Below are 19,915 nucleotides of genomic sequence, written 5' to 3' on the forward strand. Positions count from 1 at the left end.
GTGCACCGCCGGCCCCCTCTGTCGCTTTAAGTCCTGCCCCTCAGAGCCAGCCAACAGCAGCTGTTCCATATTCATCAAGCCCTTGAGTCTTAAAGAGCCCTATCCCGACCATGGAAAGAGTCATTCCTCTTGCTCGCACTCTCATGCTCTCTCCATCTTAGCGCTCATCCCGCTGCTGCCTGCGCTTCTCTGTCTCTCTCACTCTCTCTCTAGCTTTCTCTCACCCCCCCACCCCACCCCCTTTTTACCTCTCCTGTCGATCTGTCCCTCCCCCCTTCACTCTCTCTCTTTCCCTCTCTGCCTCTCACACATACACTCAGACACACTCTTTCTCTCTCTCCCACTCATATATACATAAACACACGCGCATACACAACACACATGCTCAGGCACACACACGCCCACTCAATCCATCAGAGTCCAGCATACCTGTGCAGGCTGGGGGGAAGCGGTGCTGGAGGGGGTTTTCGGCAGCGTTGTCTCTGAGGGTGCTTTGCTATCATTTGGGAAAGAAGCGGGTCTCAATTGTTTTCTCTTTCCTCTTCCTCTCATTCCTGGAATGCTAAAACTGGACTGATGGACATTTCAGAACTTTGTCTTCCAGACCCTCTCAGCTATCATAACCAGTAGGTGCACTTGTTTCTCTGTTTTCCCCCTTTTATTTCTTTTTTAACCTCTGCCGTTGATCCCTTTGCTTTTTCCTGTATTTTCCTTTCATTTTTCTTCTATTTAAAAAAATATAATCTGCTCTTTACCTACTCTTCTTTTACTTTTCTACTAGTCGAGGCGCTGAACTTTTAACTTTCTAATTCCTGGCTGTTCTTTTTGTATAGCCTCTTAACGCCAACTCAAACTCCTTACCTGCACTTTTTTTCCCGTTCGTTGTTTTGAGGGATTTTAAATATCGTTGGACTTGACAGGATTGAGCAGCAGAGCAGGTGCAACTGTGTAAATGCGTGTATGGGTGTGTGGCACATCATGATGTATGTTTTATAAATATCTTTCAGAGCATGGCTGATTGATTTAACTTGGCCCTTTGAAGCAGTGTGTGTGTGTGTGTGTGTGCGTGTGTGTGTTTTCCTTTTTTCTTTCCTTTTTTTTTACTCTATAGAATTTGGGGGGTGCCTGTCCAGTTTGGTTAGGAGCTTGTTTGCTGATGGCTTTGTCCCTAGATCCGGCCACCCAGGCAGACTGAGAATGATATTATAAAGAGGAGAGATTAACGTGAATCCGTAGAACTGGAGAGGATAAATTACACGCTGTAATATATATTTGTAGCCAGGCAAGACGAATGAAAGGACCCTGTAACCTCAGTCAGGCGGCAGGTCTGTCCCAGTCAGCGGCGTGCCGGGCAAGCTGCTGTCTCGACAGCTCCTGGCTGCTGGGACAGTCTGGGCTTACAGTGCCTTCACCAAACTTTTTAAATCAACCAGTATCTTACATTTAAAACAAAACAAATTACCTTTAGTTAAGGTATTTTTTGTATCACCAGTTTTCTTTGTAATTATTATTATTCTTTTTTAGAAGCAGTTTTATCATTATGGTACAAATATATCTAACAACAACCAATAACAGATATAGTATGAAAACCAGCCTCTAAGACATTTGGCTGTTCTAAAGTTTTTTGTTATGAATTTAAGCAGGTTATAAATCATATATTTTGTAAATGATAATAATTATAAGGGTTATTATGTAGAAGTTTAAAGAAATTTCAGGAGCTTTTCCCAAATTAGACAGTGTTTTATAATAATTTAATATTTTTGGTAAATAATTTTTTCTTGTTAGTGTTGTTCTCATATTATTCAGTTTTACCATAAATAAGATATTTAGTTTTTTTTAATTAATTAGATTTTAAAAAATGTGAAAATCATTAACAGAAAACAGTTAGAGCTCAATTCTCTTAGTGTTTCTTACTTTTTTGACTTTTTTAGTTTGAGCTTTAATCACTGCAAATTCAAAGTTCTTCTAGGATACTTATGAATAATAAGGAATAAATGGAATCATCTCTGTTTTTTTCCCTTAAGATGTATTTTGTGTAGTTTCATTCTTTGATACATCTTAAAATTAAATTAAACAAACCCTAAAAAAGTGAACATTTCTATTGCATGTCAGGTACGATGGGCTCAAGTCATAATGTCTTTTTTGTATTCTTTTGTCTGTATTTCCTAATTAGGAAAAGAAAACCACTGCAATTTTTATTTCTTTTAGAAGAGCTTTACATATTTACACCAATATGTAATCACATATTTAAGTTTTCATTTTTTAATGGACTCATTAATGGTTTCCTGTAAAATCCAGTTTTCAGCAGAAATTGAACTATATGAATTGCACAAGGTGAAACATTAAACATTTAAATTTTAGGACAGTTTCAATTATGTCGAAAAATAATTGCTTAGTAAGTCTTTTAGTTTAAATCAGTTTGATCTTTCAGGTGTCAGAATTCAGATTTTTTTCATTGTATTTCTTAAAGAAATTACACATAATCTAGTATTTGTTTTTCCATTTTTCAGGTGTGAAAGACAAAGTTTATGTAGCTGTGCTGGGATATTTTTTAGTAATACTTAAAGAGTGAAGTATATTTATGTTTGTTTATTATCAGAGATGTAGTTATGTTGTGCTGATTTAAAATCTGTCTAAAATAATAGGAAACATTAAATATAATTTAGTGATTATGCTGAATATAAATAATTATATTTGTACTTGACGGTGAGCAGAAAATCTACTCTTTCAAAGCTCAGTTGTGAACAGGTGTTTAACATATTAGTAACTGTTTACATTTCTTTTGAAATGGCAATCAGTAAACCTAAAATATCTTAATGAAGGAATGCTCAGCAGTAATGTGAACGTATATCAATCCCCCAAAACAGTTAATTTGTGGGCTCTTTTCAGCACATGCTTGTGTGCTGCTGGTAATTTTGGCTCAGCAGTAGCTCTCTGCTAATTATGCACTGGTATTTGCAGCCTCTTACTGAGCGCTGGATGCGGCCGCGATGCTTAAGTGAGAGGATTAGTAGAACGTATGTGCTCTATGTTATTAGCACAACAGTGTAGTGCCGTATCACTGTAGTACCTATACTGAACCGAAGGCATCAATACTGCCTGGGAATTAGCTGGAAGGAGAGTTTTTATCTTTTAAACAGAGAGATGCTTCTCTTGTTTCTTTAATGTTGGAAATCAATTGAAAAGAAACGTCGACGTTATTGCAACTTGTTCTAATAATGTTTTATGTTCCCATTACATTCGCCCCGTTTTACAGTTTTGCTTCAGTTGTTTAAATCCAAGTGTTTTTTATCGTGTAGTGGAATTAGATTCTCTGCACTCACTTGTGTTGCACTGGCTGTTGCACTCTCTTTAGAAACCAGCTCTGGTTGAGGATTGCAAGTGTAAGTTTTTCAGTGCTTGTTAGAAAACACAACATTTGAGTGGCAGCGAATTGAGATGTGACTTCTCTCTGCTTCTAAATGTTCCATCAACACCCAGGCTTCCCTTAAGCCCTGGCAGAGGCACTGCAATAAACTAACTAGGCTATCCAATTTCCCTTCATGAAATAAGAGCTTTTTAATGTATTTTCAGAGAAGCAGAAAGAAGTTAACACACAGTGATGAATTAGATTTCAATTTATTTGACTTCATTCCCAGCTTGCTGCATTAAAGCCTGCAAACACCCATCTCTAGCAGTCCGTCCACTTGATTCTTATTAGGTTTCAGAAAACAAGGCGAGGGAATTGCATTAGTGTATCTTAAGTTAAAAGCTCCTTGCTCTTTGACCAAGTGTTTCATTGTTATAGGGTTAATCAGATTTTTGCTGTCTTCATGGAGATGCTATCACAGGCTAGAGGCAGTGGTGGGTAACCAAAGCAGCCGTGCACAGACGCTATCCAGATGGGATCAGCTTACGGTAATTTGGTTTCAGAATACATTACCAGAAGAAGCTCCTGGCCGAGAATTGCCACCCCGCTATGAGCCAGGAGCCGGTGGCCTCTGTAGCTGCAGCATGGAGCCCAGGCAACCCACCTGTCCTGCTCTTACTTTCCTCATCTCCCAGAGCAAATGTTAGGAGGTTTTTTGGGATGTGTGCCTTTTAAAGAGAAACCTAATGTGCTTAAGCTCAGATTTTTGCCAAATTCTAAATACTTCTTCCTTGTACCAACAGGGCTTTGTTGTCCAATTCATTAGAGAGATTCCTGAGTCCACTGGCCACGCTGGAGCCCTCTCATTTCTGGTATCTAGTATCATTACTTTCACTGTAAATATGTCACTCAGCTCAAGCTGAGCAGGGGGAGCATGTTGTCTCTCTCCAGGCCAAATGGTGATGCAGAGTGTGTTGGCAATGTCTAGATAGTCTCAATTCTCTAGCTTCAGAGGTATTTGGGTTCATAGTTGTTAGTGCTGAGGCTGGCTTTTAAGGAGCTGCCAAATCAAGCACCTTCTTGTGTTGCTTTATTTCCCAGGTCATTAACTGATAAAATAAAAGGACAAGAGAAGGTTTTAGGATCCAGGCTGGTTCTTTTTTCTGTATTTCTTTACTCTAAAACTTACTAAAGACCAGATTCTGAATGTTTCTTTTTAGTATTGGTCAGTTTTGGAAGATCATGCTTTCATAATAACATGCTCTCTCTTGAGAGCCTATTTGATGTTTGGCCTTTAGATCTCTTCATGATTACTTATAATACCTCTTTAGCTATTTTATAACATCCACCTGCACAGATATCACCAAATGTCACTGCATGCGTCCCTCCTGATTTCTCATCCATGGTAACCTTGGACACCTCCACCGCAGTGTGAGAATCTGTTTAAAAATAACCAGGCCCATTAGTCTAGAAGGATAATGCTAGCCTATGTGGGCTCTCATGCCCTTGTGGCAGCAGAGTGCTATCACTGACACAGTGCGTCAGCACTTCTTCCTGTTGCTCCAACACTGAAGGGCTCCTCTTCATTTACACACATCCATGCATGCATGCATCCTCACACACACACATACATACAGTCACATACACACACCTACAATAGAAAGCAGAAATTGGGAAATACACCACGGTCAAGAAAAGAGCCGTTAGCATGAGCTGTTGAGTGTTGCATTACAAGAAAACACCACACGGTGAAGATTAAAAGCAAAATCAGCCGTGATTACAAAGTTTAACATTTTTTGTGCAAACATTTTGCTTTCTATTTGATTGCAGTCACATTGTGCGACTCCAGGTTCAGTAATTCACACTTAGTTAAAAAATGACATGACGTAAGGTGGGTAACGATATGGGTGTTTATCATTGAAGGCTATTAGTATTGAGCGGTCAGTTGTTTGAAGGTTATGTTTCGGAGCAGTAATTGAAATGCAAAATAACATTAAGATCGATGCTTAGCTTTGTTTATTTATGAAATCAATATTGGAAGCGTCCATCACTGAAGCAGCTCTGATTCCTACTGACAGCTTCACCAGGTCTTCTATGCATGGTCTGCGTGAGCCTTCCACCCATTACAGCTTTTAGAGGAATAACGTTTTTTTTGTCATCGCTTTTTGGAGAGCTGTTCGAATGTTTCAGGTTCATGTGCTGAAACACGCAGAGCACAGCCTTAAAGAAAGCTGTAGGGCTCAGCTTCATGAACTGCTGAAATTGTTAAACTGAAAACATGCTGCGTGTACAGAGGCTGTCTTACGGGTGTGTCTACGAGAGAGAGAGAGAGAGAGAGAGAGAGCACTACTATTGCTTATCCCAGATTTGCCCTGGGCAATTAGATGTAACCAATAATCACCCAGTAACAGAACAGTGTGCAAAACGCCGGTCAGTGTCTCTGTGCTTACATATTTGGACCCTGCTATTAGAAAAATAAAAGCAACTTTTGTTTGAGATTTTAATTCATGTAAAAAATAAATAAATTAAAAAGCAGCGCAAAAATATTTGAATGTCTTTGTCAAATAAGAGTTAGTGAAAGTCTTAAATGTAAGAACATTTTACACATTTACTTCTGAGTCTTTGGTGTTGTTTAGACTTCAGTTTTTTAAATGTGGAGTCATTATAAATGATAAATACAGTATACTGTATAAATCAGAACAAGCTTCTAATTTTTGTGCTCTGTTTCCAAATAACCAAATTCTTGTCTGCTCTCCAAACTTTTCAGTGACACAAATATGGAAGCAAAGGGAAAATTAAATTATAACTCAATCTGAAAATCAGGCTGTTCACCCTTACTGTCATCAAGGGCAGTTTTTATTAGAGGTTAACATTTTTTTACAACTTTTCTTGTCATATAATAATTAAATCTGATAACTGACAGATTTGTTAGTGTAAAAGTGTGTGTGTGTATTCCTCTGCATCTGCCTTCAGTTTATACGACCGTGTGCTTATATGAGTATTTGCCTGTTGGTCACAAAACATGTGCACATTAAAACGTCACCTTAAGAGACCGCCCTTGCATCCTTAAGTACAATCAAACGTTCACACACTGAGTGGCTGCTTGTCGAAATGTTGAGAGGCCCCCTCTCCCACTACATCCTGTGACGCGAGACGTTGGTAAAAACCGCGTCGCACGTTTAGATGTCAACCCCCCCACCTCCCCACCCCTGAAGGAGATGCATTAATTCAGGAAATATCCCCAAAGTTTAATTATTCCTGAATGGTGTGGTGGTGGACACAACCATATAAATCAGTTAGGCCCACCCGCCTTTTTATTACCAGCACTATTTATGGAGAATGTGTGGCAGCTGGTAGAGATGAGCCTGTAAAAAGCTAGAGGCTATTGCTGTGACTGTGTCGACTGCTGTGGCGTGTGACAGTCATAACAATGGTGTTTCTGAGTAACAGCAATTCGTTTTGGAGTCGTCTGAATTGTGTGCCTCGAACAACGCTTTAAACGCGAGGAATCAAGTTACATCTTTAACTCACAGATGTCGTATCGCGCGCCGCGATGTGATTGCTCACTGACCGTGAGCCTCTGCAAACGCCGTCACGTCTGAAACACCTGATAAACCTCCGATTTTTGACCTGTTAATTTTGCTCTAGCATTTGTGTATGTACGCGTGTGTGTGTGTGTGTCTGTTTATATTTGTGTCCTCTTCTGATAAAGGGGATAATTTGTGGTGGAGGCAGGATTGGCTCTTTGTTTTAGGCAGGTAGTTTCCTCCTAAACAAGGACGGCCTATCAGAAGAAGATTAATGAAGTAATTTCATGCATGGCTCTATGCCTCCGTCCCCCTCTACGCACAGTGACTGTGTCTAAACCTGTGATTTACATTGCACTGTGTTAAATAGCCTTAACCCTTTATAAAAATATTTCTTTCTGTTTGTGACACACACAGGCACACACACACTTAGACACACAAACAATAAAAAAAATCATCCAGCACAGCTTGCAACTTTCTGTGAAAATTAGCCCTGTTTTCTCTCTTGGTTTGCTCCACAAATATCTCTGAATGCTCTCTGAACTGCAATGCATGACTTTTAGTTATGCGCAAACTTTTTTCTTTTCTTCATTATTCAAATTTTATAATCCCACCTCCCTCCTCATGGAGCGTGCTGTGGTTGATATCTGTTGGCTTTTTACTGGATTTGTTGCAGTTAAGCAAAACTTTAGCAGTCGGCTTTTATCGTGCAAAACTGAACGTGCAGTTTTTTTAAGAAAAAGTGTTAAAGTTCAGATTGTATTGAATCACACTGTTCATGAGGATTTGCATAATATATCACTATAATGCATTCCTGAGAATAATACATTATCTTTACAATTTTAGAAAAAACGACTCGTTGTTAGTGCATTTATTTGCACCGTGCTCTTATTTGAGTTTTACAGCCAAATTTAATTAAGCAGTTTTAATAAATGTTCACATTTTTAAAACCATCACATGACAAAGAAACGGTTTAGTTAAACCGTCTGTAGTAAAGGGGAGAAACCTCCATGTCACAGTATCGCAGGAGAACGTACTGTGATATTGTTGCCTGTGTATCGGTAACATATCACACAACACAGGGTTGTGTCCGATGTCATCACCTAACCCCAAGTTTTCTAGGCCCCAAGGCTAATTTTTTTTTTTTTTTTTTGCCATGCACCATAATTACTTTTTGTAGTTATCAAGAGCCATTGTAAATTCATGTTGCTAAATTATACCATGAGTGTGCCACATAATGGATGTAATGAAAAGTAATCTTTGGTAACGGCACGGCAGGCCGGAATTATCCCTGAACTTCCTTTTTTACATACAGCGTGATGAGCTGTCCAACTCTGCAGAGAGCCGTTCCCACTGGTTCTGCATAGAAGATTGTTAACTCCTTGCTTTCTGTCGTAAGAAGTTTAGACGGCGGTTACTTCCCCCCCGACCCCCCCACCCACACTTCCACTGACAGAAGCTCTGTCATTAGCCGGTTGCTTCCCTCAACATCCTGAACTCAGCCCCTTATAAGAACAAGATCTGCCCAGAGCGGCCCAGACAGTTTACGTCAGACAAACAGCAGCGCCTGTGTCACGAGAGGCCCTCTCTCTTCTGCCAGCAGCGTCTCTAGAACAGGAAGGAGCGGGAGGGGCGATCGATAGATGTGATCTGCTTCTTGGTCGACTCTATCTTGTGGTGCTGCTGGAGCGTGGGGCTCATGTTGTCGTAGTGGAGTGAGCTCATGGCTTTATAAAGACTACAGTAACATCGCTGTGAAGCAGCTAAATATAATCCTTTGCTAGAGCACCACGGAGCAGCAGCAGCGCAGTCCCTGAGAAGTGGTAACCCTGCCCTGGCCCCTGTAGCCTCCTGACTATCGATCTGGGACCCTCACTCCCCATCACAACAGTAAACACTCTCTTCTCTGTTTCTTCTAATGTAGCCCCTCACTCACTCTCTCTTTTCCTGTTTTTTTTTCCCTCCGCTTTCCTTTTGTTTGCCTCCATAGATCTGCAAATCATAAATCTCTGTCAGCGTCTTCTGAGTGTCTGGCACATCCGTTAATAAAGATGCCCCTCCCCTCTCCTCAGGTCCACCCCCTCCTCTCAGTCCTCTCCCTGTCTCCCTGCTAGAGCAGGACTAATGAATGAGAAACTCCAAAATCAGGGGCCTCTTCCTCATAGATTAGAATGGGTCCCTGTGGAGTGCCGGTCTTGCCTCCAACCAAACCACCGCCGTCAGCCACACGACACACCGCCAACCCCCAAATTTCCATCTTTCATATACTGTCTGCAGTGCAAATACACACTCGCATATGAGCGCATAAACCAATCTAACAGACACACACACTTATGCTCATTGCCCCAAGAGTCTTTTGGCCCTTATTCCCCTGGTGGTCATTAACCTGGAGCCAGTTAGACAGAGAGAGGCACACTCCATATTTCAGCTAAGTGTGTTTTGGAATCTCCATTCCCTTCCTTTCTCCCAGGGGCCAAACCAACCCCTCCTTGAGCCTCGGTCCTTTTTCATTTACATTTTCCCCCGTGTGAATGTGCGGCGAGCACCCTTGGTGGCTTTCAAGCCTCTGTGCGTATTTCTGTGACTTTTGTGGGGCCGTGTAGATTTTGACCATGATTTTCGCTTTTACAAAAAAATGAGTCCCTGGCTCTGTGTGTGTGTTGGAGCGGTAAAAGGTGGCAGTGGCCCCTGGAGGAGAGGTCAGCGTGGCAGCTGCCAGCGGGTTCTTGGCTGTGCTGAGGAGGCTGCGCTGGGCTGCAAGGGGGTCTGTCAGGAGCTAATTGAGTTCGTCCTACCACCGCTGACTCTGGGGCCAGTGGCTTATCAGGCCACATCGCCTGAGGCCCACGAGACAGATCTGCCCCTACTGGGGCATCTGATATCACCATCGCCCTGCCTTGAGATGTCAACCCCCACCGCCTACCCGTTCTTCCCCTTCGCTTGTGCAGTCTGATCAGGTAGCAGGAGTGTGACACTCTAAGATGAGGTGAGCAAATGTTATAAAAATTGTGTTTTTTGGCATCTGGCGGCCTTGAGAGTGAAAAGGACATGAGGAATGTACTCGCTGCTTGAGTTGAGTCTCTAGCGCAGGGTTGTACTCTGTGCTTGGGATTTATACATGAAACAGGGAGAGCGTGGCAGTCACACAGAGAAAAATGGAAGATGTCACTATCCTCCTGAAGAGAGCTGCTAGCTCTCAGCAGGCATACTTACAAATTGGCTCAATTAGATCCTGAATGTTCTCCGTTCTCATAACAGTGTCATCCAATGTTCAGAATTTCGCTCGCAGGCAAAGGGAAAGAGTGGAGATGTTAGGAAAGAGCGCTCCGTGGCTCTCCTCTCGGAAATCGCGGAACGGTGAGTGTGATACGAGCTGCCACATCATTAGGCCGGCTAATCCCAGTCACAGCAGCACTGGTGGAATGATATTAGGGATCTGAAATGCCGTTAGGAGGGCCAGGTGGAATCAGATTAAAACCAAACTGCGCAGTGTGCGTTTGCGGGCCCATAACCTACTACTCAGCATGAATTTTGATCGGTACAAAGGGAACAAAAGGAGGAGGAACAGAGGGAGAAAATGGGAGAGGGGGAGATACTGTGTCTTAGATGAGTGCTGCTCCTTTAGGCAGCCAGGCAGCAGATTTTGAAAAAAAAAGAGAGAGAGAAAAAAGCTCTTACCTTGAGGAAGGAAGAAAGAACTATAGATTTTACAGCATCAAGTCTCAGTTCAACACACCCTTTCCTGTCTGCTCTGTCTGTGGCACACAAGCTAATTAGCACCTGCCCCACATATTGAATTATTTATCGGGACTATTGCTGCTGTCAAACAATTTAATGTTCATAATTCATTTTCCCGTACAGTTGTATTTATAGATTTAAATTGGCCCTGTCCCACTAGAGATTACCAATATTTATAGAAATATTTTCGACTGTTTGATTAATACGCCAGGTTCTCATGGTTAGTATTCCCTCAGTATCATTAATCAATATATGCAGGCTTGTTAAAAATATAAGCATAGCAGTGATATAATGTGTCATAGCGGTGTGAGTTAAGGGGATTCTAGCCAGCACATTCATTATAAATGACCACATTGAGCTGGAGGGGAAACAGTTAAGACACTTATGCAATTATGCTAAGTGTCACCCTCGAGGTGGCCTTTGAACTTGGGTTAAGCTTACTCTGAATTTCTGAAATAAAAGCTAAATGGAGCCATCTTGTGCTCCTATGTTTTAATATATAGCCTTTAATAAGCCAAGTGCAGGTGCCCTGTCGCGCAGGTGCACATATCCATCCTGAAACGGAGAACATAAAGCAGATGAACACAGAGCGTGCATTAATTTATGGGTATGTAATCTGCATTCGTTATTAAGAGCGGCGAGATCTATTTTAGAAAGGCATGAACATGATTCACTTTTTTTTCTGCAAACCATTTAAGAGTAGAGGTAGGTAATTTAAAAAAAAACGGTAATTCTTAACAACCACCCGTTATACAGTTGCATGAATTGGTTAAATTGAGAGTAAGTGAAAGAAAGAGGAAATAAAGCATGTATTGGATTGCTTTTTGCGAAACAGGATGGCGGCTGTGTGTCAGTTTTATATTTTGAGAGGTTTTATATCACAAGAAGGATTCCAGGAGAGCTCGGGCAAAGAGCTTATTCCACAAGGTCAACGGTTTAACAGGGGACGTTTTTTTTATTTTTATTATTTATTTTAGCAGTTAACCTTTCTGTGAATTTCCAGAAGTGCTAGGCACCTGGAGCTCCAATGAATATACATGACAGCAGGGAGGGGAAACCCGGGAATGAGATTTAATTTGACACGCTGACCCCCATCTCCACGGGCCCTGGAATCCAGGGTGAGAAAATAAGGTTGACCCACTGACCCCTGGGCTTGAACCCCTCCGTCACCCATCTTCACAATTAAATCAGCCTCAGAGAGCGAGAAGCAGTGTGGCCAACCAACGGCGGACACCACAGCATACGCTTCTCGCTTCCTGTTTCCTCTGAAGTGCTCTGAGAGCAGTCCAGTCCAAAAGATAGGAGCCCAAGTGGGAAACAGCATCTTCTCCCCGTGTTGATGGTAAACCTGACATGTCAAATATGTAAACATTACCGTTAGTTGGCAATATGCTAATGAAACTAATGTGCTAAAGCACAACTTGGGCTTTCTAGCTGCCACTCATGAGAAACCCTTGAAACTGAATTTGCATAAGCCACGCAAGGCTCAATTTTGTTAATGTAGGCAAGTGCAGGTAACCTTTCACCCCTTCAGTGGTACCCTCATGCATAGGGGTGTGTGCGTATGTTAGTGTGTGACCTCGCCTTGACCCTAAGAGGTTACTGTGTCTACACGGCATCCCCAGCAGATTGAGTTATTCATCTCCTCCACCACTTCACCTCTTCAATACACTCTATTTGCAGATGGAAAAACGAGTTGAGTGTGTCCAGGATAAGTTTTTTTCCCCCTCTTCGTTGTTCTCTTAGTGCAATTTCAAGTTAAAGGTTATAGAGCTGAACTGAAGTAGATTTATATGGGCAGGAGAGGCTTCAGAGAGGATTTTGTGGCCGCAGTCAAAAGACTGCACTTTAGTCTGCACACGTTACAGCATCAGATTGCATGTACTCCAAAATACAGTTATTAGGCAGACAGTGAAAAAGTCAATATCTTCCCATCATGTTTCCTTTTGGTTGACTGCTGACTCAAGGAGACAAGCCAAGGTCCACTGTGCTCTCTAGACTACGGAGATGCCCCCATCTTTGATGTGTGTGCACGCTCTGTGTGTGTGGGTGTGTTAAGTCTTCAGAGTGCCCTTTCTCTCCTCCTCTTATTCTCTTTCAACTACCTTTTTTTCACTGGGTTTGTGTGGCGTACGGACTTGTGCCGCCGTGTTTGGTGTGTATTTTTGCTCTGAAGCGCTTTCGCAGCTGCTGTAATGTGTGGCTAATGAAGCACTTCCCTTCCCCCTGGTTGACTGGTGTAAAGGGATTGTTAGGGCACAGTGGTGTAGACAGACAAGTTGGAAAGATTAAAAAAAACAGAGATGACTACATATTTAAATTTCAATTTTAAACGTAAGGCTGCAACCACACGAAACTTATCATCTGTCCTCTTTTCAGTTTCCTCTCCTTTGTGAAAAGAAAATCAAACACATGTTTTTCCACTGTAAAAGCTGAGAGAGTGAGTTGTTCTGCTCTGTAGTTGTAAATAAGCAGTATGTTAGCGCTCATCTTTTCACACTCCATTCACTCCAAATTTCTCGTTAAAGGAAAGAAGCATTTCTGTTACAGTTGTTCTGAATTGCCATATAATCTAATAATTTGCTGTCTCCTGCACTTCTGTCACTTGGCTGGTTGATGAGATTCATTACTGCTCTCCGAAGACCTCTGCTAATCATCTTCATCTTCTCCACCCTCCACACCCTCTTTCCTATCAACCCTACCCCCCACCCCCTTCCAGGCTGCTGAATAGAATGGCCGCTGATGACCGGCATCTACCCTCCAGCTGTGGGTCCTACATCAAGACGGAGCCATCCAGTCCTTCCTCGGTCATCGACACGGTCAGCCACCACAGCCCCAGCGGCAACTCGGACGCCAGCGGCGGCTATGTCAGCACCATGAACAGCCACTCGAACGGCCTGGACTCTCCTCCTATGTTCACCCCCAGCGGGCTTGGGGCTGGCACCTGCCGCAAGCGCTATGACGACTGCTCCAGCACCATCATGGAGGACTCGTCCATAAAGTGCGAATACATGTTGAACTCCCTCCCCAAGAGGCTGTGCCTGGTCTGTGGAGATATAGCCTCGGGGTATCACTATGGGGTAGCCTCTTGTGAGGCCTGCAAAGCCTTTTTTAAAAGGACAATACAAGGTATTTTTCTTCTTTCACCCCGCCCGACAAACACTCAATACAAGATATTTCATCCCATGTCGCTGCATCACAGAACACCAAAACACCCTCCATACAAGACACCTTTGGCCTCACAACAGCACTGAAACATACTCAGTCCAAACACTTTCCTATGTAAAAAAAAAAAATCACTGGAGTGTGGAAGATGCCTCATACCACAGGGGACCAGTAGCCTCCAGAAACATATCAGGCTCTGTTTTTAATTTATTCACAACTCAACAAAACAAAACAGAAAAATAAAATTCTCTTTAATGATTAACAAATAATTATGCGTTTTGAAAAGAATCTTTACAATAAAACTGAAATAAAAGAAAAAGAGGGAGACTTGAACACAGAGGAGGCAACTGTTGAGATTATGACATCATCTGTCATGGTGGGTGGAGTTTGATGGAGGCAATATCATCACTCAGAGGGCAGATTTGGTGGAGGGTGGGGGCTGTTTGTCCAGATGCCTTGGGGGGGTGCAGAGTGCATGCTTTATTATTCTTGTTCTGACTTGTGTGTGTGGGGGGGACGGGACTAGTGTGAGACTGTTCTATCTGCAAGGTATGATGTATCACAGCTTCTCATTGGAGAGGCAATGAAAGGCCCCCCACTGTGAAACTGTGCGCTCCGCTCCAGATTAATCAGGGCGACAAAGATATTGTTGAGCAGAAAAAAAAAATTTGCACAACAGGCACAGCTGCCCAGAACTAAGCTGTGCTGGCTTAGTCGTGGAATAAATTCAGTGAAAAACAAACTAGATAAAACAGATCAAATGAACCTAAGGGTTTGGTTAAGGTGAAACAAAACAATTTTGTCCGCTGCTTTCAGGGAATTTTTTCATCAGCAAATAATTGCGGGCATTAAATGGAGAGCAGGCTGCCTGTCTTGATGCTAGGTGTTGATTTTGGACCTTACTTCCCTATCAGCTTTAGACAGTCTATGTACCTTTTGCAGGCAAACAAAAGCATTAGGCCAAATCCTCCTGTTTACCCATGCTGCCATCAGCAATCCTGTCTATTGACAAAAGATGAACATTTTCTCTCAAGTAACATAACTGGGCTTTTGTCCCTTCACTAAAAGTACACTGACGGCGACACAATGGGACAGAAAAGAGGCATCGGGAAAGAATGAGACGTCTTAAGTGGAGCAACGGCCCAAACAATTAAGAGCAAGGTACATGGAAAGAAAAAATTGAATGCTCCTCTTTTTTCCCCCCTCGCTTTGCATTGTCAATTTGAAATCCCTCTCTTTCTCTTCTTGGAGGGCTGCCTGTAATGGAGCTAATCTGCCGTCGTTTGTCCGAGCCACAGGAGTTTTGTCAATAACAATCAGCGTTTGGAAAGTGTAATTAAGGCCGAGGCTTTTCATTAGGAAGAAGGGAGGGGGCCGTCTCCAGGGACGGGCATGCCAATTAGAAACTCAGGCACGCGTCGCCGGGTAATTTCAGGGAAAGGAGGGGAAAAAAACCCAGGACTTCTTTAGATTGGAGAGGGAGCCTGCTGCTCTTTCAGAGGAGCGGAGGAGAGGCTTAATGGCATAATAATCAGACAGGGGTCCCAGGCAGAGGATGCAGGGCTCTTTTTTTTTTTTGGGAGGGGGGGGGGGCGGTAAAATCCTTCCGAAATGATGAAAGAAACACATGCAGGATTGCTAGAGGAAAATGGAAGCGGTAAAGAGCAGGATGTAGAGCCCTTGAAAAGAATGAGAGGGTGCCGTTGATGAGAACTGATTAATTAAAGGAGTAACGAGGCAGTCAAGGGTGGAGTGTGAGACGGCCCTCTCTAATGAGAAGAAAACAAAGGAGCTGTCTTTCCCAGCCCTTTCTCACATTGTTCTATAACACTTAGGGCAAACATGTGAAGTTAATGTTAACCGTGTACACGACAATTTCTTTATCACCTTGTGCTCACCTTGTGTAACTGTGATTTAGCAACTTATTCTTGACAATGCTATTAAAACGCAGGCTTAAATTATTATTATATAAATAAAATATTATTTTCAGTGAGTGTGTGCACAAATGTGTGCGCCTGTCCTTTCAGACTGCTTCAGTTCTCTTATGGCCTGTGCTTTTTTAAGGCCACGTCCCTACCGTTTTCAACAAACACGGATGGCACATCCATCTTCTGCCACCTATTCATCCAGTTTAAAAGCCCCTTGAACTCATATGTGGAGATAGTTGCTTTAGTCAAGGCCAGACCCAAATTAAAGTCAACCTAGATCTCCATCCATCCCAGAAATACCCCTGTTCTCAATGCGCCCTAATCATACCTCCAGCCCTGCACCTCGCGCGCCCCACCAATCAAAAGCATAAATGTCTTATTGAACCGTGTTTTCTTCCCATTTTGAACCCAAGTGCAAAATTGCTTGAAAACCGACTGAACTCAGTGGCCCTCTTTTATATGAAGTAACAGACCTTGACAGTAAGCCTGTAAAAGTCAGTTTAGATTTTGATGAGAAATACCTGCCATTTTACTGTAATTTACTTACAAGACCTGACTTTCCCCCTCTGTGCCCTGGCATGGGTCCTGAAAAGCCATAAAATAGATTGAGACAGATACTTATCAAGAGAAGAAGGAGGCAAATCTTTTTCTTCTCCCTTCACTCTGTAATGTTATTGGTAACCATACCATAACCTCTCTAAAGACAGATAAACCCCCGAGCATGGCCCTCGGGTTAAAGGGGTTCCCGCCAGTGCGCTTCGTTTTAGAAAATGAAAGTTGCCATACAGTCGCTCTAGCAGCCAGTGTATCTGTGCAGCGTTTCTGAACGGCAGATCTGTTGTATGACATTTATTACAAGCACACCATTAAATCTGTTGTCACCGTCTGTGTTTAACTCCTGTTCAGTATAGTGCAATTTGTTATTAGATAAAAGACAAAAGAGACTGTTAGAGCCGTTCAGCCATCTGTTCTCTTTTATACCCTCTGAGCCCTGATATTAGTTCAGTTTAGTTAATTTCAGTATAACTCAATACAGTTAAGTCCGCTGAATTACAGTCCAGTAAAATACTTTATTAATTTTTTTAAGAAGACAACTCAAGCAAAGACGATAATAATTCAGTTATGGCGTCTATGCAAGTAAATTAAATATTTAAATCTTTTAACTTTAGTTGACTTCATTTCACTTTGACTATTTAAGGGTCAGTACCTAATTAGCCATTATTTTGGATATAATGTAGGTTAAGAGTATGACCACATACAAGTGAAACTGAAGCTTTATGCTTTTCACGTCTGTGTTTACAAAACTGCTGATGGGAGCAAACCTTTTAACGCAATCAGTTAATATAATGAGTTACGTGTAATAAAAAAGATCTGCCATAGATTTGGGACTCGTAACGTGCTGTAGTCTTGTGCTTTAAACATGATTGCAAAGCTACATTTTTGTCTACATTCACGTTCATTTATTATGTCCGTTAGCATTTTCTTCTGCACTTATATTGACTTAAAATAACAGGTCAGAAGCAGCAGTCATGCTAGAAAGTGATACTTTGGTAAGGTTGCGTGTGTGCTGACACTGAAACAATCCCTGTTCTAAATATAAATCAAATGTAGGGATGAAAAATGAGTTAATCCACCTCTCACTCTGCCTTGAGCTATGAGAAGCCCCCTCTGACAGAACATCAGACGAACGTGGGGGTGGGGGGGAGTCAGCTGGGGGGGTGAATACGGTAGCGCAGAAGTGTGGGCTCGCATGTTTGCTTTTGTTTCTGGAGTGTGCGATATCAAAGGGCTAACTTAGTTAGTGCCAGGTGTGGTTTGTGCGGTTTGTGCACGTGTCCTTGGGATCCCCTGAGAAACGAAACGGAGAGGAGGAAGAAAAAAACAACAACCCATAAGCATCACCACACAGGGTCAGCTGTGCTGTATAAGCCCTGCAACATATCGTGGTGTGCGGTCCACAAGTTCCTAATTGTATAATTTAGTGAAATGCAAATGAAAGATTTTTTTTTTTTTAGCTTTAGTGCTTTACATCAAAATTAAAGATTGGTTAGTGTGTAATGGAAACACAAACAGAAAAAAGCCTCAGAAGATTAACTTCTGTGCAGGGCGGCACTGATTGCCTCCTGCCAGATTATGAGAAAGGGATAGGATTATTATGGTCTGGTTCTGCTATGACAACAGAGAAAACAGACAGAGGAAAGACAATCAGAGCTCATCAGCCACTTGCCTCACACATTTATTTACCCCAACCCCAAAGAGAAGAGGAGAATTAGCATAATGATTTCTAACCCAGATATAAAGAGGAATTTCTAATTATTTATAACATCTTGGGACCCTCTACTTGATCTGTCCAATAATGTTAACATAATTGCATAAGCTGTCAAAGGATGTTAGAGGGCTAGCATAGGAATGCCAGTGGAATATTACACAGCTTTCTGTACAGAAATGTGAACTCAGGGTCAGAGCTGGGGTGCAGCTTCAGGACGTCGGGGTGCAATCCTAATGTGCTTGCGTGTGAATGTGTCTGGACGGTGTGCGCACACACAAGGAAATGCTTCCCCCTTTGGAAGAGGTTGGTGGGTGGAGAGCACGTTTGCTACGTCCTGTTTGCTTAGATGCACTTTAATGGATAAGGATGTTTATGTTGTGGGAATTATAACGATTAGGTTCGATTCTGACATTAGATGTCAATCTATTTCAGCACTACACTGGAAAAGACAAACAATAGGTTAAAAGAAAAGTTTAGAAAATATCAATGTCAAAATCCTTCAAGCTAAAAGCCCACTCAAGATGAGGATAATTCAAATTCCTAGGCCGAAGCAACCATTACACTGAAACCCTTTATTGAAAACCCCTGAATGCAGTAAAATGTAGGGAATCAGGCAGCAGCGGAGGAACTGCCTCACATACCCTGCCCTTCCTATTGCTAATGCTAGAGTAGTGCGGAACCGGCGCTTTTATTGTGTAGCAATGAAACTCTTTTTCATTGCTCCGTCCTGGAATCAGACGCTGCAGCTGAATAATGCATAAGGCCTCTTGCCTGTACACTATGTAAATAGTCAACAATGGCAACAGTGGTAACAACAGGTTTGGGTCTGCAGGAGTATTATGTAAAGTGGTCAGGGGCAGTGTGTCTGGCTCTCTAGCCTGCTATTGAAGCAGTGGCAGGCCCCTCTGAGCGCAGAGGGACATGGCCTGCGCCCGGGGCCTGGAGGGGACATGCACAGAATTAATGAGACCAATTTAGTGTTGCAGTAGAGTGGCATCTGCTGAACGGTCCTAAAGGACTGTTTTAGATTTCACTCCACCCCTAACCTCTTGCCCTTTACTCCTTGCCCCCACCACCTCTCCTCAGACTCTGGACCTCAGTACTAGAAGGTACTCCACACACTGGAGGGCACATAGAAATTGGTTCTGTAAGAATCTATATGATTAACAGGTGCCCATACCAGAGTGGTTATTATATAATAGACCATCTAAACACAATGATGGTGTTTTCTGCATTTACTGGGAGCACCCAGCTAAGCATCAGGTCCAAAATGCTTGTACTTTATACTCTACTCGTTATTTGAATATGGCATTGGTGCTAAGCTGTGCTTCTCCTTCTTCTTCTTCTTCTTCACAGGTAACATAGAATACAGCTGTCCTGCCACAAATGAATGTGAGATCACAAAACGGAGACGCAAATCATGTCAGGCTTGTCGCTTCATGAAATGCCTCAAAGTGGGGATGCTCAAAGAAGGTAAGAAGAGTAAGAACATTTTTTATTATTCTTACACACTCATGTAGCATAGATCTTGTAGCATAGAAGCACACACTTTATACAAAAACAATTGATCAGATCAACAATAGTCTAATACATCATCATCGCGTGCCTGATGTCTTATGACCCACCAAGAAGGCCCATGTTATTTTTTCCTGCAGCAGCTCGTTTTATGCATTTCCACAGTGAGAAATGCATAAAACGAGCTGGCCGGCACAACAGTTCCCAGCCCCTTGTCCTCCCCCTCCTATCCACACAGCAGTAAATAATGTGCAGTTGAGTTGAGGACAGAAATATGCTGAATAGCTTGATCCCTGCCTTTGAGTAATAGAAATGTAACAGTATTCCACTTGGAAAGGCTCAGGCCAGGTCCCTGAGCACACACCCGCAACAGTCTCAGCTCTCCCTGGCATATTGATCCACTAAATGTTTTCCGAACATCTCA

At 42.4% G+C, this 19,915-nt stretch overlaps 1 protein-coding gene across 3 annotated transcripts in view; it reads left to right on the forward strand.

Moving 5' to 3' along the window:
* Window positions 1–576: 576 nt before the first annotated feature.
* Window positions 577–19,915, forward strand: part of esrrb (estrogen-related receptor beta) — a 41,077-nt gene continuing 21,738 nt past the window's right edge. For 2 of the 3 annotated variants that reach the window (XM_085343589.1, XM_085343590.1), the window contains exons 1-4: window positions 577–626; window positions 4,153–4,221; window positions 13,334–13,743; window positions 19,333–19,458. In XM_085343589.1, the coding sequence (XP_085199715.1) occupies window positions 577–626; window positions 4,153–4,221; window positions 13,334–13,743; window positions 19,333–19,458 (655 nt within the window). The remainder of the gene's footprint in view (window positions 627–4,152; window positions 4,222–13,333; window positions 13,744–19,332; window positions 19,459–19,915) is intronic. The other variant, XM_085343591.1, reaches the window with a different exon arrangement.

The sequence above is a fragment of the Diplotaxodon limnothrissa genome, linkage group LG19, assembly GCF_057381915.1.
Source record: "Diplotaxodon limnothrissa isolate DT_005_m linkage group LG19, D_limnothrissa_male_GT1.1, whole genome shotgun sequence".
In the NCBI taxonomy this organism is placed as follows: Eukaryota; Metazoa; Chordata; class Actinopteri; order Cichliformes; family Cichlidae; genus Diplotaxodon; species Diplotaxodon limnothrissa.